Source organism: Lycium barbarum, chromosome 7 (assembly GCF_019175385.1).
Source record: "Lycium barbarum isolate Lr01 chromosome 7, ASM1917538v2, whole genome shotgun sequence".
NCBI lineage: Eukaryota > Viridiplantae > Streptophyta > Magnoliopsida > Solanales > Solanaceae > Lycium > Lycium barbarum.
The window spans coordinates 11,013,081-11,040,787 of record NC_083343.1 but is presented as its reverse complement, the minus strand read 5'-3'; the positions used below and the strand labels follow the sequence as shown (position 1 = coordinate 11,040,787).

Sequence of the window (27,707 nt, the reverse complement as noted above, 5' to 3'; positions counted from 1 at the left end):
GTGAGGGTGAGGAGTCGGACAGAGCCATAGAGGAGAGGAGAGGAAATGAAGTTAGGGCTTAGGATATATTAATTTGGGCCTGAGAGAGTGGAGTGGGCTGAGTGATCTGAGGGTTGTAAAAATTATGGAGTAAATTTTTGATTTAACCGAATACCGAAGAACCAGTGAACCGGAACCGAACAACGAACTGAACACTGAATTTGTTATTAAAAAAAATCAAAACCGAACCGAAATACCGAATTAATTCGGTTCGGTCCGATTTTTCGATTTTCGGTGTTTATGCCCACCCTTACAATATTGTCACTTGGACTTTATTTTTTGCTTCAATTTAGAAATATTGTATATTATTTATTTTTCTTTATTTTAAGGAGGATAACACTCTTTAACTACCTATAAATAGTGATGTGCTCTTCCATTTTGAGTTATTGCAATGACTTATCATCCATTCTCTCTAGTTTCGCTGATTTTTTAATCATGGGATCAGACCCTCTATCTATTCTAATAGATATGTGAATTCACTGGAAAAAAATTATTTTAAACCTAAAACTATTTTCAACCTACACCTACTTTTAACCTAATTCTTCAACCACAAAAAATATTAATATCTCTTTGGATGTCCCACAAATCTTAGCTGATGAAAACCATCATATTTGGACAGTGAAGATGAAATTTTATCTTGCAATTGATGATCTATGAGATGTTGTAATGAAAGATTGTAATAACGGATGATTACCTTATGACTTAAGATACCTTATCATTGTTGATTTCTATTTTAGTAGTTCTTAATTTTTAGGAATTTGTTGCAACTCCCTCCTCATATTTAGGCTCTATATTAGTAGTCATTATCTTTTTCAAGTTTATCTTTATTTATATAGGTCTTGTATATATTATTTATGTAGTCTAGCATACAATCAAGAATAACAACACATTATTCTCATTTCTTCTGTTCTCCTTATGGTATCAGAGCAACACTAGACTCCACGAGTTAATTCTCTGATTTTGCTTACTCACCTAAGCACTCAAATCGCCCATAATATTTCTGTAACTAATGTTGATGGAGTCAACAATGCCACTACTATTGTCCAATTTAATCTTGTTACACAACTGCTCATTAAATTTAATTGACAGTCATGATTTCTCCCTATGAGAAGCTCAAGTATCAATGCTTATGCGTGGTCACGATCTCTATGGACATCTCGATGGATCCATCCCTGCCCCTACTTGAGCTCGCACCTTTAAAACAATCAAGAAGTCGATAACATTGAGCTCGTTCCGTGGTATGTCAAAATTGATTAATTGAAATTGTTATCTTGGCCTCTATTGATCCTACACTTGCCCCCGCTTTGCTGTTGCAATTACTGTTTTTGAGATGTAACACCCCGTAAACTTGAACTAGGTGTGAATATGTAAAAATCTAGTGTTAAGATGATATTTTATCTATATGAATCCATTCTTGATGAATTCGGGTGGAAGATGGTCGTTTTGAAGTCAAACCAACTAGTGAAGTTCTTAAGGGCTCTTAAATTCGCCTAAGTTTTGGGAGGTCTATCTTCTGGGAGATTTTCATGAAAATGTGTTGCGAATTTGGAAAAACTTCCTTGATGAAAGTTGTAGATCTTTGAAATAGCTTTCCAACTGTAGGTCGTACAGCCCAAAACAAGTTGTGTACAAAAATTTATACCCGTTTTACTGAAGCCTGTCTTGGCTGGAAATTTGGCCTGTGTTACGGTGAGACGTTACGGACCGTAACACGTGTTATGGGCCGTAACATGGAACCGTAACGTCTCAAAAATCACCAGAACTCTCTGGAAATTTTCACTAAAGGACGGTCCAAAGAACGATCCGTAACACGAACGACGGTCCGTCCTTCGGGGGCGTCCTTTGGCCCGTTTTCACCAGAAAAGTATAAATAAGACACTTGTTTTGTTTATTCCTCTACTTTCTAAACAACCCTAAGGACGAAAATCATTCCTCCAAGTTTCCAAATCAAAGGTAAGAACATCCCTAACATTACTAATTCATTCTAACATTAAACTCATGATTCTTAACATGATTCTTGTGACCAAAACCTAGGGTTTGCAACATAATTCTTCCCAAAGTGATTCAAGCTAAGGTTTGAGTGTTCTTCATTAAAAAAAAGTGAATTGTTAAACCTTGTTTAACAAACTAAGGTATGTCTCTCTTTTAAAAACCTTATTATGGATATATGTTTTTTTCTCGAAAGTTCTTTATTGAATAAAAAGGGTGAACTTCTCATACAAAACCCTAATGTATGGCTCTTTTAAAATCATTTTTTTAATATAAAGGTAATTTGTATGTCTAGATTTTCTCAAAAATCTTTCTTCAAGTATGTCGATATTCCAAAAATCATCTTTTCAGCTATGTCTACTTGTGAAGTACGTTTAAATTGTTAAAGCATGAATTGTATTTGAGAATCCTTCCTTGATTGTTTTTATAAGTTATAACTCTTGTTTGGTGGAACTTATTCTGGAATTAAAGATGATTTATTTTAGACAAGGTCATGCGTGTGTAGGGTCAAGCCCGCATCAAACCTTATACGAACCATACTACTTTGTGAAACTCGCTTTTTTCCATTATTGGATGATTGAACTTATTCGGTTGGACCTTAAACTTGTTTTGTTGTTGAATGGGTTTCTTGAACTTGAAATTGAATAAGAGATTTGAGTAAGATTCTAAATCGGTTATGACTTGAAATGCCTCTATTTTGAGATGATGACTTGAGAAGTGAGATTCGGCTCTAAGCCATGATTGATGATTCGGTAATATGCCATAATTTATATTTTGTTGGTGTTTGGGCCTGTATGGGCAAGCTGTGCTAATTCAGAGGACGATTAGCCGTTATGGATCCTAACGTATCGATATGAGTATTGTTGTGTCAGTCCAGAGAACGATTGACCTCCGTTGCTTCCTAGCGCGGAGTATCTATTGCTGTGCTAGTTCAGAGGACGATTAGCCTCCGTATCTTCCTAGACCGGAGTATCTATTGCTGTGCTAGTCCAGAGGACGATTAGCCTCCGTTTCTTCCTAGCCCGGAGTATCTATTGCTGTGCTAGTCCAGAGGACGATTAGCCTCCGTGGTTTCCTAACCCGGAGTATCAATTGATTGATTAGTTTGCCTATGAGTGGCTTGTTTCGTATCTTGTTGCCTGTGAGTGGCTTGTGGTGATATTGAATTCGTAAGTGAAATGCTTGGCATGGTAAATGGTAAGGAGTTAAGTAAATATGTCTTTCGTTGTTGGATTCTATCATAACTCTTTAATGTTGCTGACTTACGTTATTCCTGGGTTTGAATTGTGATTTTCATTAATATCATTTTATTAATTTTATTCATCATATCTTGTTTGTAACTATTGCCCCTTAGACACTCACTGAGTACGAAGTACTCAGGCATACCATTGTTGTTTTTGATGGTATGTTAGGTAACGGAGAAGAGCAGGTTCTTAACACTTCAGGCGCTTAGGAAGGACTTACTGTTGCTGCTGATTTGGTGAGCCCACACGTTCATTCGTGGGACACCCTATTTATTTGTTTGTTCATTATTAGTTTTTTCGGGCTGCGTCCCAATGAGTCAACCTATTATTCCTTTATCTTAGAAGCTCCATAGTATACGTTCTTGTGGGTAGTTGTTGAGTTATTGATTAACTCTCAGGCACGTTATTACGTTTGACTAAGTATTGGATGAATAAAGACTTCCATTGATTTAATTCATATATTCATGATTTGTTATACTTATTTTATAAACTGTTGGAGGCGAATATTGAACCTGGCGGGTTCAAGTGTCATTATTGCACGGTTTAGGTTTTTCCGATGTTGTTCATGACGTCGGATGCCGGTCACGTCTAGGTGGGGTTTTGGGGCGTGACATGAGACCAATGTAGTAATAAGTTAACTTCATGAGCTTTGCTTCTGTATTTCAGCCACTCCTCGGATCCGTTGTGACAATGTCAGCATCACATATATTTGCGCCAATCCAATGTTCCATACTCGAATGAAGCATGTTGCTATTGATTTTCACTTTGTTCTTGAACAAGTTCAAAACAAGGATATTGAAATTCAACACCTTCACTCAAATGATCAAGTGGCAGATATACTCACCAAACCATCTTCAAAGGCCTCTTTTGTCAAGCAATTTTCCAAGTTGGGTGGTGTTGACACCACCAACTTGAGGGTGCATAATAGCCGATGATTACCTTATTGACTTTAGATTACTGCTGAAGATTTCTATTTTAGTAGTTCCTACCTTTTAGGAATTTATTATAACTTTCTCCTCCCATTATGCTCAGTTTTGATAGTCATTATCTTTTTCAATTTTTTTTTGTTTTTTGGTACAAGTGATGTACATCTTCTTTATATATACTTTGCCATATGGTCAATAGTAAAAACTCATTATTTTGGCATCTTCTATTTTCTCTAGATAGGCAGTTGCAGCCACTTCATCCAAACATCCCTTTTGTCCAATAACCATGATGAACTCTCTACAATGATAAAAGCCATGAAATTTACAGTCAAATCATCACTTATTTGGATACTAAATCAATCAACAATTATGCTAAGTTTCTCAAACCAAAAGATTAAAAACAACAAATCTTCTAATGTTAGCTTAGATCATGGATAAGAAGTTCTAGATAAATTTCAAGGTGCTAAATTATGTTGGCGCTCTCATAAGGAAACATTCATAAGTGATTTTACAATGAGCGAGCCTAATTCTCTTCCGTTTGGGGAAAAAAGTCACAAAATTACTTTCAATCACCTGTACATAGAAATTTTTACTGGAAATACTTGAAATATGTAATGGTTAAAGGTAAGTAAATTGAGTTCAATCTGAACAATTAAGTGTTCCAACTTGAGTTTGAGGTGAATGTTAATAGATTAGTTACCTTACTTCTACTTTGAGATCTGCATTATTGTGAGATACTTATTTTCATTTTAATTTAGAAATATTCTATAATATCTGTATAATATTTTTGCTTTTCTTTTAGTTTAGGATCTATAAGAAAATAGCATATTTTAATTATTTTATTCCCTTTAGTACCTATAAATAGTGATGTACTCCTCTGTTTTGAATTAATGCAATGAATAATCATATGTACTCCTCTCTTTTGAATTAATGCAATGAATAATCATTCATTGTCTCTTTGAGTTTCTTTCATCTTTTTAACATAACATATATAAATTTGTCTTTACATTGTATTTATTGTAGATTTATTGTTTAAAGGAAGATAAAGTAGAAAGATTTGCATGTGATACAGGGTTGGAACCAAGAATGAAATGCTTATATTTTCTCTTAGAGAAAAATAATGATACATGTATCCTTCTCTACATATTCTATGCCTATCTTATTGGTTCAATAATCAAATGGAATCCCTTTTGGATCCATACACCTCTTAAATCATCAAAGTGGAACTCTTTTTTGGCCCCAGATATCACTCAGCTACAAGAAGGCAAAAGAACATATGGTAAGTGTACAAATACAATAGAGAATGGCCCAACCGATATCGGCTCTGTTGAATTGACAAATATAGGCTCCAATGAAGGTATATTCCCAGATGAATCTATAGTTAGTGCATTTCCATTTAGCAGCATTGTCTGGCTTTGTAAATCTCCATCTTTTGCTGTTAAATGGTATTCTTCTCTTGTATTTGATGCTATTTTGCTACCTTTAGGTAGCTTAATTGAACTCTTTCTGTGGCTATGATGATGTATGTGCTTTCGCCGATGTAACATAGTACCGTTAAAATCAACTTTGGCATGGATGGTAGTTTTCCCATCAAGGTTGATCAACAATAAGGTGATACCTTGCTGCAAATGGAAGTTGCTCTTTTCAGGTCAAATGTACAATATAGCTAGTGTCTATGTAAATAAAGAATATATTCATTTCAACTTACAGATTCCTTAGCACAATGAGCGTAGGCGCGTATTTTCTTTGTCCCTGAGAAACTTGTTGATAAAACGTTCCTTCCCATCAATCGGTGCCAAAGAAGAGCACTGCAACAAGGAAAGTTGTATTCATTAAACAATAACTAAAGATGATAAGAGATATTCTTATTTGTTCCATTTTATATGATGCTTTTTCCTTTTTAGTGAGGGGTAGCTATTTATGATACTATGTGTGAGACCAGATGTCCATACAATATGCATGGGATTAGCTGCTTTAGTGGGATCTTTTTTCCTGATTGAAGAAAAAATCACCAAACATCTAGCATTCCCTCACGCTTGGCGCCGATGAAGTTTTTATTTTGAGAGAAAAAAAAAATGACTATGCCTTCCCATATGAATACTAAGTAATAATAGCATGGCACTTCGTATTCGATATGAGAAACTTTTGTACTATTTTCTTTTCCAAAACATTAGATTCTATAAGGAGAGAGTAGTATGAGTATGGGCTATTTCGGATTTTCTCTTTATCTACCAGGGGTTCCAACACGAACGACTCCTTTCTTTAATTGGAACGCTTTCGCTCTAAACTTCGTGTCTAGTCAAACACCGCCATATAAATTGAAACAGGGGGAGTACTGCTTTACCTGTAGTAATCTGGATTTGGTACAAAGGTAGTTGTATTGAGTAAACCATAGTTTCCACCAATCAGTGTTTGTCGACAGTATGTCTTGGTATCATAGGCAGCCGACATCCCAAGCTGGTCCAAATACCTATAATAATTCCAAATTCCGAATCCAACACTACTCAGGATAATGTATATACAATCACAGAGTTGAATATTATATTTGAGCTTTGATTACCAGAAGCTAAAAGCAAAGGCATTTGTGACATGGTTGCGGCCGCTGTTGTAAGCCCCTCCAGCCTCACCAACCCAGGCAACTACTGAACTGTCAGAGGTCTTTAGGACATTCTGAAGTTTGCTGAATGTGTTAGCCTCTCCATCAAGATAAGATGGATCGAGGATTTTTTCAATAAGGTGTTCATCTCTTCCTACAAATCGAATGCAAAATCCCATGTTAACAACAACAACATACCCCGTGTAATCCAACGGTGGGATCTGGAGAGGGTAGAGTGCATGCAGACCTTACCCTGCCTCGTTGAGGTAGAGAGGCTTTTTCCGAAATTAATTACATTACATTTTTGGACCCCTCAAAAAGAATAATAGCCAACTCATGTACAGGTTTTGCATAATAGGCATAAATATACATATTGTAGACACAAAATATACATAGTTATACACATGATATACACAATCAGTGTATAGATTTCGTATATTTTGGCTGGCGCCCGTAATTAATTTCGACGGACGGGCCAAGAATGGAAAAATCCATAAACATCGAGATGATGTTAGACTACAAAACCAGATCATATTCAGGTTTTGCTATAGCATACCTGGACCGAGGTTATATATGTGGTGAGTGGCCACATCAAATGATTTCCCGGCTTTATTTACTAATTCCTTGAACCAGCCTTCATCAAAGAAACCTCCTGGTGCGAGGACCAATGGTTTAGTTTCGGAATTCTTGTAAGCATCTTGCACTATTTTGTACAAGGAAATTGTATCAGATGCATATTGATTTGCTGCAACTCTGGTTCCAACTCCACTTCCACTCAATTCATTCCCTAGAAAGAGAATTGACATCATTATGTTAAATTATTCAGATAGAGCTTTTAACATTATGTCATACTCCCTCCGTCCCAAATTAGGTAAAGGTGTTTGACTGGGCACGGAGTTTAAGAATGAAAGAAAGACTTTTGAAGCTTGTGGTCTATAAACGTTGATATTGGTGTGGCTAAATGATTTCAGTAGGCTAAAATGGAAAAACTAAAGTTAAATTGTTACTAAATATAGAAAGTTGTCATTCTTTTCGGGACTAGCTAAAAAGGAAAGAGCTTCACATAAATTGGACAGAGGGAGTAGCATAGTTTTACGGACATGTTCTTGCATACAACTCATAGTTCACTAAGATTTTGAAGTAGACAAAATGAAGAATACTATAGTCCTTACCGAGTTCCCAACCATGGATATCATATCCTTTTTTGACAGTATAACGTATAAGCGATTCAGCATTGCTTGGATCCCAAGCTCCGACGGATAAACCATCAGAGTGTACAGATCTTCCATAGAGAGCATTCAATCCAAAGATGATATTAGCCCTGAATGGAAAACAAGTAGTTGATTAAGATAGATGATAAAGTCCAAAAATAAAAAAAGGGATACGAAAGACGCGGTTTTTACCCAGACTTATTAAAGAATGCATTGAGTTCATCCCATCTAGACAAGGGAAGGCACCCTGGAGTAAAACCAAACATCTCTGTTGTGTTTCTAACAAATGAGACACAAGGCTGTTTATGATCTTCAGTTTGGTATATGACTTTGTCTTGCAAAGTTCCACCCAACCGAATCTTTAATGGCGAGAAGGCTGCAACATATTATAATGAAGAACATTAAGGGACTCTAGTTTGTTTACAGAAAATACAGATAGGTGAAAGCTCTCAAGTTTTAGGAGTTAGCTAAAAACTCATACCTTTTATAGCATTGAGAAAAATAATGTTGTTAAGATCCTGCACATAAAAGGGATGATCAGATGAATACTACTTTATAATGCATCACAAGATCAATAAAATTACTCAGTATTGTTTCATGCAAGTATTAAATGGTAAAACAAACTTTTTGTTTCTCTGTTTCATTTGACATCTTATTGTCCATTATGAATCCAGCCATCTTGCCTTTTTGTTTTAATCTTTAGTTTTTTGGTGGGCTTTAGTTCCCTTTTTTTAAAATTTTAAATAAATGAAATCATTCCAAACAAACAACAAGAGTAGAAAAAGAGAAAGCAGAACAAACTAAATCCAACAATTATAAGCCAACTTTTTTTTTTTTTTTCTTTTAAATTCTTTCCTTGTCTTTGGGTTGGTTGGGTAGGGGATCCTCACAGATCTTCAACATACTAAAAGTCAATCTTCCACAAGAAAAAAGCTGAAACTAGCAAACAATAATACCAACTACGCCTCAATGTCAAGCAAGTCGAGATCAGCTATATGAATCCTCAGATGTCATATTGCTCCATTTAAGTTCATCTTGGTCAATATTATATAAAATAAAAACAAAAATAAAAAGTGCCAGAAGTTACCTATATTCATTATTCACTGGCTTAAGCTGAAACTAGCATTAAATAAAAATAGCACCACTACTATTTTTATGATGACCCTGCAACTCTTTCCATTCCAACATTTCAGGTTCACACTAAATCTTGGCTAAAATCCCAGAGCTAAATGCAAACTTTTGCAGCTATATATATACTCCCTTTAGTTCAAATAAAAGAGAAATAGAAGGAAAAATTCATATTCATGGCTGGCAAACTGCAGGGGAGGAGCTAAAAGCCAGTCTACGCGTTCAGCAGAACCCAATAACATTGGCCCAGACTCCATGTTTGTGTTTAAAAATTCACTTAATATGTATAAATATATCCAGAACTCAGTAAGCCGTCTTTTCTAGAATCGAGAACCTATAAACTCAAAATCCTAGCTCCGCCTCGAGCAAAGATATCAACATATAACAACCCCTATATTTAAAACAGAGTATTAACAACTACAACTATAGCATATCATAATTTAACAGAACTACACCATAAGAACATTTCTACACAATAAAACTGAGAAAAAAGCTAGCAGAAAAGGAAAATACATTCAAGAAAACTATACTTACTGCACTTCTACACAATAAAACTGAAAAAAAAAAAAAGATAGCAGAAAAGGCAACTGCATTCAAGAAAACTACACCATAAGTTCATTTCTCCACAACAGAACTGAAAAAAGCTAGCAGAAAAGCCAAATACATTCAAGAAAACTATACCATAAGTTCATTTCTCCACAACAGAACTGAAAAAAGCTAGTAGAAAAGGCAAATACATTCAAGAAAACTACACCATAAGTGCTTTTCTACACAACAGAACTTTCTACACAATAAAACTGAAAAAAAGCTAGCAACAACAACATACCCAGTGTAATCCCACAAAATGGGGTCTAGGGAGGGTAGAGTGAACGCAGACCTTATCCCTACCTGGTAGAGAGGCTGTTTGCGATAGATCTCGGCTCAAGTAACACAAAACTGAAAATAAAGCTAGCATAAAAGGCAAATGCATTCAAGAAAACTATACCATAAGTTCATTTCTCCACAACAGAACTGAAAAAAAAGGAAAGAACTAGCATAAAAGGCAAATGCATTCAAGAAAACTACACCATAAGTTCATTTCTACAATATAAAACTGAAAAAAAAAAAACTAGCAGAAAAGTAAAATTAGTATCATAATTTAAACAGAATTACACAATAAGAACATTTCAACACAATAAAACTAACTGAAAAAAGCAAATGCATTCAAGAAAACTATTACCAGATTTAGGAAAGAAGTATGGTCCCAAGCACAAGTTCCATAATCACATTTCTCAGGTGGCCACCAATCCAAAGTAGCACAAATAAAATGTCTATCTATTTTTCCAATGGCATTTTTTCCATCTATAAACACAGTTCCACTCACTCTTTCAACCTCTGAGTATCCACAAATGAATCTCAAACTAAACAAAAAAATCCATACCAACACACCCTTTTGCAAAAATAAAGAACCCATTCTTGAAAAAAATAAAAAAGAAAAAAAGTTGAGCTAAATATCAAGATCTATGTTGAAAGAAAGAAAGAAAATGGGTTGCTATGAAACTCTCCATTGGAGGCTCTTAATGAGAGTTTATAAAGGTACAGTAAGGGTGACAGGACAACAAAGCCATTATGGTACTTCAAGATTGGATCAAGAATGATATTTTAATGTAAAGTTGGAAAGAAACTTAAAGATTTGGTGGGCAATGTTGTATTTAGGAAATATAAAAGAATTCTTGTACTGTAATTTGTAGTATTGAGAGAATAATGTACTCCCTCAGTCCCAAATTTAGTTTGATTGAGCACCTCTAAAATAACGAGTTAAATATATTTGTGTAGTAATAAATTATCTCTCGTAAAACGTAAAAAATAAAATTTAAAATTAAACTATTGTCAAATTATGAAATATGTCATTACTTCATCCGTCTCATATTACTCGTTCAATTTCTCCTTTACACGTCCTTTAAAAAATTATAATAAAATTATACTTTTACCTTTATTTATCTCTAATAAATTGTACTTTAATTAATATTAAGGTTAAAATAAAAAAAATTAATTCTATTTTAATTTTAATGAATAAGTATTTTGAGATGATATTTATAATAACGTCGATAACTAATATGCGAAGGAGAAGGAGAGAGCATTTGGGACGACAAAGGGAGTAAACAAGAAGTTGGCAGGGGGCCATAACTATGGGGTTCTTTGCTTGAGGAAAGTGTGAAAAAAAGATTGCTCAACAACAGGGGAAAAGATAAGTACTGTCTGTGGGACCATATAGCCCTTCCATTTCTCTCTAACCAATGCCTCTGTTTTCCATTATCGGGTGAAAATACTTTAGCTGGCATTCCAGAATAACTGAATAAGTATAGTACTTTTGTGTTATGGGAAAATTTACTTTATACTTTTGTGATAAAGGTTAATCTTTTGTGTGAGAAAAAAAAAAAGCTAGTGTATAGGGGTTGTGTAGCATTTTAGATTACATAATGATGATTATGAAAGTGGGTGAGGTATTGATTCAATAAAATTACAAAGGCAATGAAAATAACATTCTAGCTATGTGGATCTTTTTATAGCAATGGTCTTTGAATTAACTTGTGCGAAGTCAGAACTATAGTATTAGGTATGGGTTCAGAAAAACTAGTAGTTTTCGGTTAATTCATATACTTATTTTTATAAAATTTATTTAATATGCATAAATACATTTAATTGCGAACCACTAACTAAACTATGAGTTCGTAGTACGTTCAAAACTCATAAACTTTAAATCTAGTTGTGCGCATCTCAATTATTCCATCGAATGCGTGCGACATGAATAACTATGTGATATCTTACGAATCAATTATATCAACTTTTGTTATAGGCACATATCATGAGATGCTTGAGAATTTGGTACGATGGCTAGATTTGGAGTTTGGCATATGAGATGCTTAAGAATTTGTATGATAAGTAACTTGTTTGTGCATGTGATAGGTTCACATGATGAAGACAATTATTAGATTATGACCAAAGAAGATTACTATACAAAAAGTATGTGGTTCAATAAGTACTTCTAGAATTTCATTATTACTTTCTTAGTTCAATTCATTTGAACATAGATAGTCATTAAAACAAGAGGTCGTAAGATGGTTGTTTTTAATCGATTACTCCTTTTGTTATGGCACGTGGTGGTGCATTGAGTTCAATGGTAAAAAATAAAAGACGTCAAATATAAATATCTTAAATTTGCTATGTACAAAATGAAAATGTTGGAGCCTTTCCATGTCAACTATACTGAACATGGATCATCAAATTTTTTGGTGAGATAGCTAGAGATATATCTATTCGATCTTATCTAGAGGCCTCGGGTCCTAACGACCGAACCCTTGGGATGGAGAACACATCTTGGCCGCTTTACCATCTTAGTTGGCCTACGTATACGCGCAGATGCCCTGATTTAGAATTTAAAGTTTATGGTTATTATAACGACCTCAAATTAGTATACATTAATAATTTGATTCGCAATCATCAAATATTTATAAATATTTAGTGGATTATATTGTTTAATGGATTCCAATAAACCTGTAGGTTGTGTTGTAGATCCACCACTGCCTACACGCGTAGCACGAATCCGAGTTAGCTGGATCAACGAACAATACGAATATCTGATGATTAAAGAACAATATGAATATCATTTGAACCCCTTTCACCCGAAATGACATTTTATATATCAAGAGATATGAAAATTTGTACACGTCACCATGATCCAAATTGTACTAGGGAAGAAGGGCAATGGTTAAGGGATTTGGTGATAATTTAACTTGAACTGAATAAAGCCTGGCTGGACCAAAGAGAAAAGACCTTCACTTAAATCTTGCAAATGTAGGGATAATGTGGTTAGAAAAAAGAGTTGGTGATATTTTTGAAGTGAATTTGGTGAGTGTCAAAAAGGTCATTTCCAGACAGGTATAACGAACTACCTATCCTAAAGCTTATGCGACGTTTTTATTTACCAGTCCAAATGACACACGTAATTAATTTTTTTTTAAAAAAAGGAGAATAAGTTGCCTTGCTAAGTACGTATATAATTTTATAGAGTCAACAACCCCTAGAGCCTGTTTGGATGGGCTTAAAAAAAGTAGCTTATAAGCTAAAAATAAATAAATTGGGTAGGCTAACTTATTTTTTTTCAGCTTATAAGCTGCTTTAGATAAGTTAAGACAAACGGGCTCAATTAATTTTTTGGGCTTATTTTAAGCACAAAATGGCTTTAAGCTGGCCAGCCAAACACTCAAAAAAGCTGAAAACAGCTTATAGGTAACTTATAAGCCAATCCAAACGGGCTCCTAGTCCACTTTCTGCAAAAGAAAATGAGAATTATTTTTTATATATATAACCTACCTCCAAATTTCTTTTTCTGTTGCTATTAATTATTCTTTCAACTGTAATTTGAAGTACAAATAATTGTTATATTTACTCAAAAAAAAAAAAGAGCTCAAGTTAACACTTTGTACTAGTTAGGGGTGTACAAAGTAAACCGACAAACCGCACCAAACCGCTAAATCGAGTCAAACCGAGAAAAAAACCCGACTAGTGGTTTGGTTTGACTTGGTTTGGTGTTGAAAAAAAAAATCGACCATAATTGGTTTGGTGTGATTTTAACTAAAAAAAGTCAAACCGAACCAAACCAACCCGACATTATTTGTATTCAATTTTTAAATTATTTTATACATAAAAATATTTATTTGTAATGTAATTTATAAATATTTCTTAAATTTTTTCGTAGTTTATTTTATCTATTATCATACTATTCAAGCTTGAACTTAGAATTTTGAATGTCAATAAGTTTTATATCCTATGGATGTTAGTAACTCAAATAAAGTCCAAGCCAAAACCAACTCAACACTAATGCTAGCAAAAGAAATTCAGTTTACCACTAGGAATGACAATAATGTTGGATATCTATTCTTTAATTTTGCATAATTGATTTAGAGAGTGAAAATACATAACTTAAGTTTTTTTTCTTTGTCATGTAATTAATACTTATTTAGCCGTACTTATTTTAGCATGACTTAGTATTTTTAGATTATGGTCATTTTCTTTATGGCTTGTTAATTAGCAATATTTATTTTAACCGATTTTATTAGCTTTTGTTGAATATTTTAATACAACGTTATCACTCTTCTCACATTTTGTGTTATTTTCTTAAGAAACACCTTAATTATATAGTTATATCTTACTAGGATTAAAGAAATATTTGAAGTAAAAGTTATATCTTTTGTATCAAGACTATTCCGAAAAAAAATCCGAAAAACCCGAGAAAACCGAATAACCCAAGAAAACCCGAGGTTGAAAAACCCAAATTTTATTAGCTTGGTTTGGTGTATAAATTTAAAAACTCAACGCAATTGATTTGATTTGGTGTTTAAAAAATCCGAACCAACCCGGTCCATGTACACCCCTAGTACTAGCTAGTAATAGATGTTTCACTTTGCTTTGAATTAATGTTGACTGAACTCTGAAGAATCGACATCAAAATCAGTGGCATATGTAACTTATGAGCTACGAATTTAATCGAACTTAATATTTTAACATGCGACATATATAGATATATAAATGTAAAAATTTACAAAATTTTTAATAGATATAACAATAACATATGCAGTATAATCCCACAAGTGAGGCCTAGGGAGAATAGGTTGTACGCAGACCTTACTCCAATCTTTATGGATAGAGACACTGATTCTGATAAACTATGATCAGCTCAAAACAAAAGAAGATTTTGAAGCAGATTGCAAGAAAATAGAACGGCAAAATAACATGATAAAACAAATGAACAACAAATAGTAATAAACACTGATGAAAGAAGAAATTTTAATAAATATCATATTTTAAATTTATTACTCTAAAAGTTCAAATCAGTTCAGTACAAAAAAATTTAAAGTCAAACACACCAAAGTGAAATTATCGTTAAATTTATATTGTACGTTAAAAATTACTTATTTTTTTTGACATGTCGTATGTCAATCATATCATATAAGTATAGAGCAATGTTATCTAGCTAGTTGTCTAAAACTTTATTCTTAACTCAGATGAATTTAGGATACATTTATCTAACAAGATTTCAGAAAAATATTCAAATAATAGTAGCTGGGGATTGGACCTAATATTCTCTTGAAATTTTGTAAACTTCTGGTCCTAGTTTTAAGTGCTATTCCTCGTTGATTCCCATGACATGGTTATTTTTATTAATTGGAAAGTCAAATTCCTTTTAAGTTTCAGAGAATTAAAATCCGCCCCAAAATTTCAATAGATAAAAAAATTATTAACTGGACGACTTAAAAACTTTTACATTGTTAATCTAGTTCACTATGTAGTAGGTTAGTTTCAATTTTTACTAATTTACTTCATCCCAATTTATGTGATGGTATTTTATTTTTAGTTTGTCACAAAAAGAAATGACATGATTTTCATATATTTAGAAATTCTTTATATTTTAAACTTCATATTTTACCCTTAGTTAGATGATTTATAATCACATAATTAATATATATATGATTTGCTTTAGTTCAAAGGTGGTGCTTACTTTTTAACTCCGTGCCCGATCAAGCACCATCACATAAATATTGAGACTGAAGAAGTAATTCATATTTGTCACAGAAATTTACATATATAATTATCTGTATGTGAGCTGGTTGTCTAAAATATTTTACATTGTTAATGCACGCAACATTAAACTCAATTCCAGTTAATTTTGTTTAACTTGCGTACCTCTTTTTTCCCCGTTTGGTGTTTTATTGTTTTGATAAAGAGATGCTAGTTTGTTCTGCTAAAATTGTAGAAAAAGATAAATAGGAGAAGTAAAAGCACAATTTTTTAAAATAATTATAGATCTGTTACCAAAGGTGATCTTTCATACTTGATATCTACTCAATATATTATTGAGTATGAACTAAGACTCTGACATGCATATGTATATCTTTCTCCTAAAGTGCATTTTCATTTACTAATTCTTTTATGTGCTTGTTGTAAGCAAACTAACAACCTTGCCTTGCATTGCATTTCATTAGAGTAGTTGAATCCCCACCAAGAAGTAACCACCAAAAACCAACTCCATTGTACTACTTTACTTTAAACTCCTTGAGGACCACCATATCCTCTATTAGGTCAAAATAATATCATTGAAAATTGCCTGCGTTTTAACCAATGTCAAATGTCACAGTAGCTGTTTCTGAAGTAACTTAAAATATAATCTTGTTATCCTAATCTTTTCTTTCATAAAAAATGCGATCAATAATGAGGTGGGTAACTTATAAGTTTTTTGTCGTGGCCCCAGACCATGACACAGAGTTTTTTTAAGGTTACGTTACATCGAGTTTGAAGGCGAGCATACCATGTAAACTAAAATTATGTCTTATAAAGATTTCACTTTCCTCTCCATTTCAATGTGAAATTTGCCTAACGTGTCATATGCATTTTATCTTCAGAAATTTGCCTATCTAAAAGCTTGTCAATCCAGTTTGAATCACTCTCATCAACTCGCCCTTCATCTGGTGTCACATATTTTACCATTATTTTTTAATTGGGCTCACGAGCCTACAAATAATGGATGCGGGGAAAGTATTAATTAACTTTAGCTTCTTTCCCCAGTGTATTTTATTTAATTTTAGGTGTGTCCTGTTCATAAAAGGATCTTTTTGACGTAAAACATCTATTTGCATATATAAATTAAGCAATTTAATTCGAAGAGTAAAAAATTGAAGCAATAATATGTGTCTCCCAACTATAGTTAAATAGGAGGTAGCCACCTAACCTAATGCAAGCATTAGTGGCTGCTTCCCCACTCCTCGAACCCATGACCTAGACAACTTTATCGTAGCTCCAAGGCTCCCCTTCAACTATAGTTATGAAATAAAAAAATGTATATAAGATACACGTTTTTATATATATTTATAGGTTAAACGTAAATATTGAGTGTTAAGCGTATTTATATTAATTTTCATGTAGTGAAGATCGAATTGTGGATATCATTTTAAAAAATTTAGTTCTAAGTAAATTATTTTTCCTACAGGAGAGCATCTCTCATAGTCACAGGTCCACATATCTCTTTTACGTACTAAATAAATTAAGAAAGAAAAAAAGATCGCACTTTGTAGGTGCAAGTTGAGTAAAAGAGATTTTAAGGCAACATGTAAAGGAAAAGAAAAAGATACTAACAGCCTCCCAATGAATTGATGTAAAACTCATCATATTATGATAGCTAATCCATTTATTCCTAGTGGTCCTCTTCTTGCCGTGATTGATAAGTTGACAATTTTTTTATATTTTAAAAAAAGAATATATTCCACTGTTCTTCTTAAACGCACACGCAAGTATACGTGGTCGTACAAGTAATATAGACGGTTAAGTCCAGATATCGATCCCACAGAGACTTAGATTCTACTGTTAAACTAATTCAAATTCGAATGAAACTATTCAAGAAAGTGAAAAATCAAGATGTTTGTTGTACTCAACTAAAACTGAAAAGTAAACAATTTGTGATGGGTGTTTTTGTGACTGGGACTATCTTGACAAAGATTGTAAGAATTTTCAGATGAGAGAAAGATCTATGGTTATGGCTTTCGACAATCCAGTTGATCTTCAGACAATTCCACCTATTTTATTTCCTGGGTTACTAGTTAACGAGTAATTATGCTTTATGATATTCTCTCGAACTACTCACAAGCTTGTAGATGTTACTATAACGCCTATATCTCTATGGTCATCAGAGGTAACAAGAACACATTTATTTCTCCGTTTTCAACTAAGTAGGGCTAAAGGGTATATCTCTATCCTCATTAGCGAAACAATTAAATCGAACAAACTCTATTTATTCTTATTACGTACGTGAATTCCTTTTCTCAAGTTCAATTCACGCACCACAGATAGTGTCTAACTATTGGCCAGATAATCAAACAATTGAAATCAAGAATAAATAAGCAACCCACAATATGGAAAATCAATAGATAATAATTGTCATCACATCAACTTTCAAGTCTTTCGCCACAACCCTAGAATTAGGAGATTAGCTACTCATGGTTCGATCATAGACAAAAGAAGCCATGAATAAACTAAGGTTGAAAAAGATGAAAAATAAAGTAACCTAGAAAAAGAAAAAGGAGAACGGTGGCTTACAAATCCTTGAATAATCCCCGAATACCGTTCTCAGCTATAAAAACGTCTATATATAGGCTAGGGTAAAAATAATAAATAAGGAATCCAAATCCTAGTCTAATCGGGAAAACATCCGCAGAGTCCCGCTTTCCTTCCGCATCGCGGAAGGATCGCGCAATGATCTGCAGCTTCTCGCCTTCTTCACGCGATGCGGGTCGATCGCGCACCCTGATGACTGAGTTTAGTTGTTCCGCTTTCTTCACGCGATGCGGGTCGATGGCCTGAATTTCTGGAGCTTCTCGCGATCCTTCCGCGATGCGGAAGGAAAGCGAGGATCTGCAGTCGATTAACTCTCCTTTTCAATTCGTCGTTTTCGTTCGTCGACTCTTCACCTCAGCCAATCGACATATGCTACGAATTCCAATCACTTCAAGCACATTTCCCATCATTTGTCGTCATCGTACCTATACACATAAAATATAACGACATAAGTTCAAATACGACGGTTACTTCATGAATTAAGCGATAAAAGTCATAAGAAGAAGTTGTAATACGACACAAAACATGATATTTGTGCCAAATATCACCACCCCCCACTTAGTCTCTGCTCGCCCTCGAGCAGACACAAACCAACATCAGACTACACTTCTAGCTCACTCATTCAAACAGGTCTGCAACGGGATTCGGCTAGTATGGCTAACTCTTGAAGCGAGATTTTCAAAACAAACCAGCGACCCAGATTGCGAAAGCCATGCCAAAGGTTTAAAAACAAAACTCATTTTCAGCACCAAGTACTTCTTCTCAACGAAAACATTTCGAATTTCAAAACAGTTTGACTCAACAACACCACTTTAACGCATATAGGTAACCTTATGATCGAGAAATCAACACTTCACCATTCTATTGCTAATTATGTGCCCTCACCTCAACAAAGTAGTCCATATCTCATCAAGAAATACATGTTTAAATCAATGGACTTGAAATCAATAAATGCACTCACTCTCGCAAAGAACATCACATGTAAAGTACGACATACCATATGCTTGCCCGTAGTGTAACCACTCTACTAATACAAGTAAGACGAGCCTGGAATCAAGTAGGACTTCGAGGGTTGTAATGTAGGCTATGGGACGGGTAGGAATTATTTGGGTAATAGTGACTAACCTCCCTAAGCACTTTAATACTCATACATTCGTCATTCTTGCCCAATTTCTTCATTAGTCCTTATTCAACACCAACCAACCTTTCAATTTTTCCCAATTCACCCATTTTATTTGTTCTAGCACCACTCTTTTTAGAAGTTACACACGTTAGAAGGGAAACTTTTTCGCTACATTTTTTTTTCTTTTCCCACTAACACGTGAATTTAGTTCTGTTCATTCGGTGCTCCTATTGTCTTCCTAGATTACAGTTAACAACCATTTCCCCTCTTTATTTCTCCTCCCAACTCCCATTATACATGTAAATGATTAAAGTGCTCAGAGAGTATTTGGATCAAAAATCAAGTTTTATAGAACGAAGGGGTAAAGGCTAATTAACTGCTATCAAAGAAAAGGCTAAAGGCTCAAAAGGGTTAACTAGGGTGCTATTTGCAAATTGGTAAGATAGCGTTTTAGGCTTTTTAGTGACTAACCAAAGAAATGCCTCTATCACTTTCTAGGCTCAACCAACTTCATTTCGCTTTGTGAACACACGGGACAAGTTCTAGATGTCGATACTAAACATGGATTAAAAAACGAAACCTTACTCACACATGGCACATAATCAACGCAAGAGGGATCCGGTTGTCCCTTGAAACAATCAAACATAATGGAACTCAACAATGCCAAGTGGGTCATACGAGTCACCACAAAAAAACATTTTCAAGTGCTTCCAAGAAAAGTAATACAGTTTCACGGTATGCTTTCACAAAACATTTCAAGGTCGTTCATATGCCAAAACTTTACCTATCCCGTGCACCTAACATTTGAATGTTCTTAGCCTACGGACTAATTTTCCCTCAAGCAGGTTGTCATCCACCCGTCATCAGGAACAACCCTTCCTATGACTAAAAAAAAAAATCTACCTACGCCCGGTTCAAAGGCCCCCCCTCGGGAAAGAACCGAGGCCATAAGAAAACCAAAGGGGGTGGATGATGAATGCCTACTAATGAGGGACTTAAGAAGTTATCAAAGAAAAATAAAGAAAATAAAATCTTTTTTTTTCGACACTAAGATGCAAAACTAAAAAGAAATCCTAAAAAAAAAAATCCTACGGCATACTAATCATCATCCGCAACCTCAAAACATGTTGTTACAAACCAGGGACGTATTTTCCCACCCGACACTTAAAACTATGCAATGCCCTCAATGCATGTATATTTGAAATCAAATAAAGCTCCAGCAAGGTAAGAAATACTCCCTGGGGCCCACTAGGGCCTAGCTAGTAACATGCTCTCATCATCAAGGGGCGAATGACCCCACACTTAAAACTCTGGCATGCTCCTCAGCTTTCAACTTTGGGTACTCAGACTTCCCCTAATCGTCATGGCATGACATGAATCAACTTTTTCCTCCACCTCGAACTTATGAATTTCACCCCTAATTTTGCATCCAGTTTTCTATCTCGCTTCTGGGGCGGTGGTGTGAAAATAAAAGAACCAATCAATAGATATCGTTTCTTGAACTTCTTGGCCCTTAAGTGAGGAATGTCGCTTTGTCTTTTCGGTGTGGCAAATTTCAGGATGTAAGACTCTTGTTTCTCATCTCTACAATTCTTCATCGGTGTGGAGGGCTCGATTTCCATGTCGCCAACCAAACATAATGTAGAAAAGTGTTTAGAATGAGGACCAACATGCCCCAACTCTAAAACTGCATTATTTTTGACATCCTCACTTTTGTACACTTCCTCAACAATGACATCATCAACAAAGATCCGATCGAATGGTTGGAGTTCCTCTATCTGCTCCACATGCAGGCCACTATCCAAGTTAATATGTAGTTGGGCATCAAACACCTCAACCTTTTTATTCATTTGTGCCTGCAAGCCATGGATATCTGAGCCAAATTGGTCTATCTCTTGTCCGAGCTCAGTTCTACCTTCTATCAGTTGTGTAGCCATGTTTGTAAGGCCATCACGGAGAAACCCATGAAATTTCATTTGTTGATCTTGCTCTGTTAGCCAAGATTGGCTTACTATCTCTACTTCTTCAAAGCTATCTACTTGTGGGAACTCGCTCTCTTCTTCTGTTTGAGGTTCGTCTTGAGTATTGGCTAAGCCTATAACTTGTAGATCATTACAAGTTTCGGCCTCGGCCTGCATCTCTGTGAGGTTGGCACGAATCCTCTCTATGGCTTTCCACATTTCTGCGTTTTGCTCTCTCATTAATGCATCATGCTCCATCATTTTCTCCCCTATTTGCTTCATCATATCGCTAACCCGAGCAAGACTTTCCGCATCCTCCACTTCGTTACTACTGTCAACATCACAAATAACAGGAGAATCATAATATGGGCTCGGGGATGGGGAGTGAGAGTTAGGACAACCATTCCAATGACCGTCTTGACCACCACATATATTACAAATATTCCACTCAAAAGATTGGGAAGGTGCACACAACCCATTCCCGGAAATATTTTGACAGTGTTGCCACAAATGGGGTCCCCCACAAATCAAACAAGGATCACCAAAATAGGAACAACCAATATTCGACCAATTTTTACTCCAAGATGCCATATCAAGCAAACTAACCAAAATATTAAATTAAAAATAAAATAATAATAATAATAATAATAATAAATAAATAAAAACTTGAATAGAAATTCTAAAATCCAAATTAGAAAAACAGTAATATTGCTAAGTCCCCGGCAGCGGCGCCAAAAACTTGTTCTTCTTAAACGCACACGCAAGTATACGTGGTCGTACAAGTAATATAGATGGTTAAGTCCAGATATCGATCCCACAGAGACTTAGATTCTACTGTTAAACTAATTCAAATTCGATTGAAACTATTCAAGAAAGTGAAAATCAAGATGTTTGTTGTACTCAACTAAAACTGAAAAGTAAACAATTTGTGATGGGTGTTTTTGTGACTGGGACTATCTTGACAAAGATTGTAAGAATTTTCAGATGAGAGAAAGATCTAGGGTTATGGCTTTCGACAATCGAGTTGATCTTCAGACAATTCCACCTATTTTATTTCCTGGGTTACTAGTTAACGAGTAATTATGCTTTATGATATTCTCTCGAACTACTCACAAGCTTGTAGATGTTACTATAACGCCTATATCTCTATGGTCATCAGAGGTAACAAGAACACGTTTATTTCTCCGTTTTCAACTAAGTAGGGCTAAAGGGTATATCTCTATCCTCATTAGCGAAACGATTAAATCGAACAAACTCTATTTATTCTTATTACGTACGTGAATTCCTTTTCTCAAGTTCACTTCACGCACCACAGATAGTGTCTAACTATTGGCCAGATAATCAAACAATTGAAATCAAGAATAAATAAGCAACCCACAATATGAAAAATCAATAGATAATAATTGTCATCACATCAACTTTCAAGTCTTTCGCCACAACCCTAGAATTAGGAGATTAGCTACTCATGGTTCGATCATAGACAAAAGAAGCCATGAATAAACTAGGGTTGAAAAAGATGAAAAATAAAGTAACCTAGAAAAAGAAAAAGGTGAACGGTGGCTTACAAATCCTTGAATAATCCCCGAATACCGTTCTCAGCTATAAAAACGTCTATATATAGGCTAGGGTAAAAATAATAAATAAGGAATCCAAATCCTAGTCTAATCGGGAAAACATCCGCAGAGTCCCGCTTTCCTTCCGCATCGCGGAAGGATCGCGCAATGATCTGCAGCTTCTCGCCTTCTTCACGCGATGCGGGTCGATCGCGCACCCTGATGACTGAGTTTAGTTGTTCCGCTTTCTTCACGCGATGCGGGTCGATAGCCTGAATTTCTGGAGCTTCTCGCGATCCTTCCGCGATGCGGAAGGAAAGCGAGGATCTGCAGTCGATTAACTCTCCTTTTCAATTCGTCGTTTTCGTTCGTCGACTCTTCACCTCAGCCAATCGACATATGCTACGAATTCCAATCTCTTCAAGCACATTTCCCATCATTTGTCGTCATCGTACCTATACACATAAAATATAACGACATAAGTTCAAATACGACGGTTACTTCATGAATTAAGCGATAAAAGTCATAAGAAGAAGTTGTAATACGACACAAAACATGATATTTGTGCCAAATATCATCCACAGAAAGATTTTATTGACTTTACAGACAATTGGGTCAAATTAACAAGTTTTATATTCGGCAAAGCTAAGTACTCCCTCCTGTTAAAAAAAAAGCGTCCACCAACCAAATTAATCAAGAAAGAATTAATTTTATTTTTCAGATTTGTCCTTATTAAGTGTTAAACGACCAAATCTCAATATCTATTTAATTAGGAGTATAATTTAATCAAATTACTTATTTTTGCTTAGAAATTAGTATTTTCTTAAAGGGTGTGGATATGACTAAGTGAACACTCTTTTTGAATTGGAAGAAGAATATATATATAAAATGAGAAGACCCTTGCTATAGGGTTTGTTGGTACAAGACGAGGCATGATGACAAATAAACTAAGCAATTTCTTTTCACGAACTTTAATTTAGAGGTGCTAAGTAGTCAATTTTATGTGATAAAAATATGTCGACAAACATTTCTAAGGAATTTGAGAAAAGAATTATAGTTGAAATTTTACATTAATTCCATATATTAGTTTATAATTGTAAGTGATAATTGGTGAAAATAATGGTTAGTCCTGTCCAACTTATGGGTTTCTGATTTGTTTGTACATATTTTTCCTTGGTACATAAAATTTCTTAATTACCAAAAAAAATTGTTAGATCCTTCGAAAGATAAGGCAGGAAAGTTAATTAGTCATTACACTGTCATTTATATAGCCATTAATATTCACACGGAAATGACAACCACTATGCGTTTGAATATACATGTAACGTTTGTAAATTTATTTGGCATCAAGTATAAGTGGTTCTTGCCCAAATCAACATATGTCATGACGTTTACTAAAGATTTTTGTATATATGCAGAAAAAAAAAAAAAGGTACTATAACATAACGAATCTGACATAGAAAACCTAACAAAACGTTCGAGATATTAACGTCACTTTATAATTTAGGTCAAAGTTGGACTTATATCATTAGCTTAATTCTTATTTGTTCACCTCCATGTTTGCGTGTGCATGCAAATTTTTGTCTGTTATAATTGGAAGAAATTCACTTAACAGAAAGGTCTTCTCCATAAGGTTTACTCTATACGAATGGACATATATTGACAGTGTAAAAGAAATAAAATATTTTTATGTCATTTAATGAGCATTTATTAAAAAGAGACTCGTAATCTTGAAATATAAGGTTGTTTACCTAATGCAACAAATAAAAGTGATGTGATAATGTAAACTTCTTTATCTTGTTCATATATAAAAAATTAAATTGTATGAAATTAAACAAATAAAAGTGAGTGATAACGACACACTGTTTGTGATTGGAAAGTCTCCATCCTACTGTTTGTGACTTCAATTTGTTCTCACTTTTGAATGCTTCACGAGAGAAAAAACATTATGAAAGACAAAGTGGGTGTCTCAAAGATTGAACTTTTATTTTTGGTTTATTAGGCATTTGATAGAAGCAAGTAGCATGTTGCTTATTGACTATATTGTCAATTTGCATTTGTTATTATATTTGTTGCACCTGTTTTTGTCCTTATTGCTGTTTAACTTTTGCTTACATATCAATCCTAAAAGAAAATCTCCAAAAGAAAAGGACGGAGAAAGTAATTTCTCTTTTATGTTTGCTTATACGATTTATTTGTGAATTCACATACCGTAAAGCAAATTCACAATGGAATTATTAATCTAAAATAGCTGTCCATCCAACCGATTAAATTAAAAGTAGCCGGCGAAATGTATGATAAATAATTCATGTGTAATATGTGTATAACCATGTAAAATTAGTGTATAATCTATGTATACCGGCTAGGAAAAGAAAACATTGAAAGCAACCGCCTATTTTATAAAAATCTCGTCATAATGAGTGTTATCTCATTACACTTATATATTTTGAATTTTCTTGCATATGTCGAGCCGAGATCAATACTTCAGTTGAGTTTGCACTACCTGCTCTACATGTAATTCTTTAAAATATTAGTCAAATTTCACTTATAAATTGTGTACAAAAATTGTCAAGCATTTAAAAAAAAGAGAGAATATTGTTTGTTCTTCTATCTTAATTTATGACTGTCTTATAAAAAATTCATAAACTGGAACCAAAACAGTTATTACTTACTACGAAGAATTGCTTAACAACAATTAGATCTTATTTTCGTAGTAGTTACATAAGATTCTAATGGTGAATACCACTTCCTTGACAAAATCTTCAATTCTTCATGGGTCGAAGGCCCAATAGATTATTTCAAGGACTTGGGTACAATAGGCCCAGACCTCAAATTTGGGCCTTTTCTCCAACAAGCCCATTCTTAATTTCTTCCTTTATTTCCAAATGAAAATGAGTACGAGTATGCTTGAGGCGGAGGTGGCGATGAAGTTGGAGTAGTTGACGGAAGTGGATCCGAGTATGAATCTGAAGGTGGTGGTGGTGCCGGTGCTTGTTGGGCATCCTGAGCCTGACCCGGTGTGTTACAAAGATTTTTCAGTGTGAGAGGAAATAGCGGGCTTATCGGAAAAATCTTGGGCCAACAATTATCTTCCATGTCTATAACAACTTTGCAACATTGAGGCCCAATAGAGTTAAATTGAGGCCCAATAAAGTGAAATGGGAATTTGAACAAAGACCCAAATATTTCTTGGACACAACCTGGAGTATCTTTTAGTGTTGCTAGACATTTGTCAGCCTCAGGCCCATTAAAACTCCAAAAAAATGGCTGACCATTATTCAGCTCAGATGAAAAGCCCGTTCCAGATGCGAAGCCCGGTCCAAATGAGAAGCCCGACCCTGATGAGAAGCCCGTCCCAGAACCTTGGACACCGACTGCTACATGTCCGATGCTAGGTTTAATTACGATTGATAAGCATAAAACGAATAATGCTTTCATGTTTATGAAAGTGTTTAGAGACATTATTTTAGAAGTATTTTTGCCTCCAGAGCTAGTGCTTGGGTTCATTTCTGTTTATAAGATGTGAAAATACCGTTATATTTAACCTTTCATTAATTGCCTAGCTTTTAAGATTGCAGTTTAATATAAGGAACTTTATGACATGTTTTTAAATGTTCAAAATCAACTATTAACTCTTGTCATAAATTTAATTAAGTGAAACAACCCAATACATATTTAATTTGTCTTCAATTCACCACCTTTAGTTTAATGTGAACGCTATCTTTGACTAATTCAACTTTACCATGTAATTTTTTCCAATCAGATTTACCATATTAAGTTATATTATATGGAGAAAAGGTTGTTTGTTACTCCCTCCATTTCCAATGTAAATGAATTTCTAGCATTTTTTTTATGGTCCATAATAAATGAATTTTCCAAAGTTCAAAGATGTATTTTTTTTTTTTAAAAAACCTATATCTTAGTGACTATATCTAGTTTTAAGAAAAGTTTAAGAAGAAGCAAAGGAGTAATACTGACAAATTATCCTTTAATTAATGTCTTTAATTAGCTTTCTTAAAGGTGGTCACCCAAAAAAAATTTATTTATTTTGGAATGAGGGAGTATATGTTAGAAGCAAAAACAGAAAGGTTACCTCGTTGGTTCCAAATTGGTTACTTTCATAGGTTATTTTGGTGGTCAAAACTATAAAAATATAACCATCAGATTACGTGAAACTTTTTTCTTAACAAAGATAAATTTAACCTGATAACTTGGTTCACCAATAATTAGTGCCCTACTGAATTAAATTTGAAATTTTTGGTCAAACATCATAGTGCAAATTTACATTGACTAGCATATTGATAAATGTTAAGGATTGGTTCCACTACAGTTTGATGTATAAATGTAACATTTTTGCACACTAAATGATGCCTTTACATCTCTGCAATATAGTTTTTTTTTCTTTTAATATTTTGTTTAATACATATGTGCTAGTATTCTTTTAAAGTCAATAATCCACTCAACAATATTTAATTGTAAAGTCTAAACTCTGTCCAGGATTTAAATATCCCATAATAATCGTGTATGAAAATTAGATGTGCTTAGGAAAAGCATTGTGGATTTGTGGGGTTATGGTGCATCAAGTACTTAATGTAACTCTCCAAATACCTAAAATAAAACAACTTACATATAATTTTTCGTAAGCTATATCAACATTTTAAAAATGAATAATGAAGAGTAACAATAAAAACCGCTCTCTCCTATCTATTTTAGTAGTCATTTTAGAAAATTAAGATATAATTACTTATTAGTTTCCATCTTTATTCTTACTCAATAAATGTGGAGAAAGATTA

The 27,707-nt window shown here is 34.2% G+C and overlaps 1 protein-coding gene across 1 annotated transcript; it reads right to left on the bottom strand.

Annotated features, from left to right (window-relative positions):
- Nucleotides 1-5,272: 5,272 nt before the first annotated feature.
- On the bottom strand, nt 5,273-10,795 carry LOC132603103 (heparanase-like protein 3). The gene is made up of 9 exons (XM_060315997.1): nt 10,353-10,795; nt 8,487-8,523; nt 8,198-8,381; nt 7,967-8,115; nt 7,351-7,581; nt 6,759-6,948; nt 6,543-6,668; nt 5,907-6,006; nt 5,273-5,820 (listed from the first exon to the last, which is right to left on the bottom strand). Exons 1-9 carry the CDS (start codon nt 10,584-10,586, stop codon nt 5,449-5,451), a joined length of 1,623 nt encoding a protein of 540 aa, XP_060171980.1. The 5' UTR covers nt 10,587-10,795; the 3' UTR covers nt 5,273-5,448.
- Between the last annotated feature and the right edge of the window lie 16,912 nt (nt 10,796-27,707).

What these genes read in the sequence shown, in the direction of transcription:
- LOC132603103 (XM_060315997.1), bottom strand. Translation starts at nt 10,586, where the DNA reads ATGGGTTCTTTATTTTTGCAAAAGGGTGTGTTGGTATGGATTTTTTTG. An exon ending in TTTTCTCAATGCTATAAAAG is followed by an intron (nt 8,382 to 8,486) that starts GTATGAGTTTTT and finishes AATATGTTGCAG; the next exon opens with CCTTCTCGCCATTAAAGATT. An exon ending in TATCCATGGTTGGGAACTCG is followed by an intron (nt 7,582 to 7,966) that starts GTAAGGACTATA and finishes TTCTCTTTCTAG; the next exon opens with GGAATGAATTGAGTGGAAGT.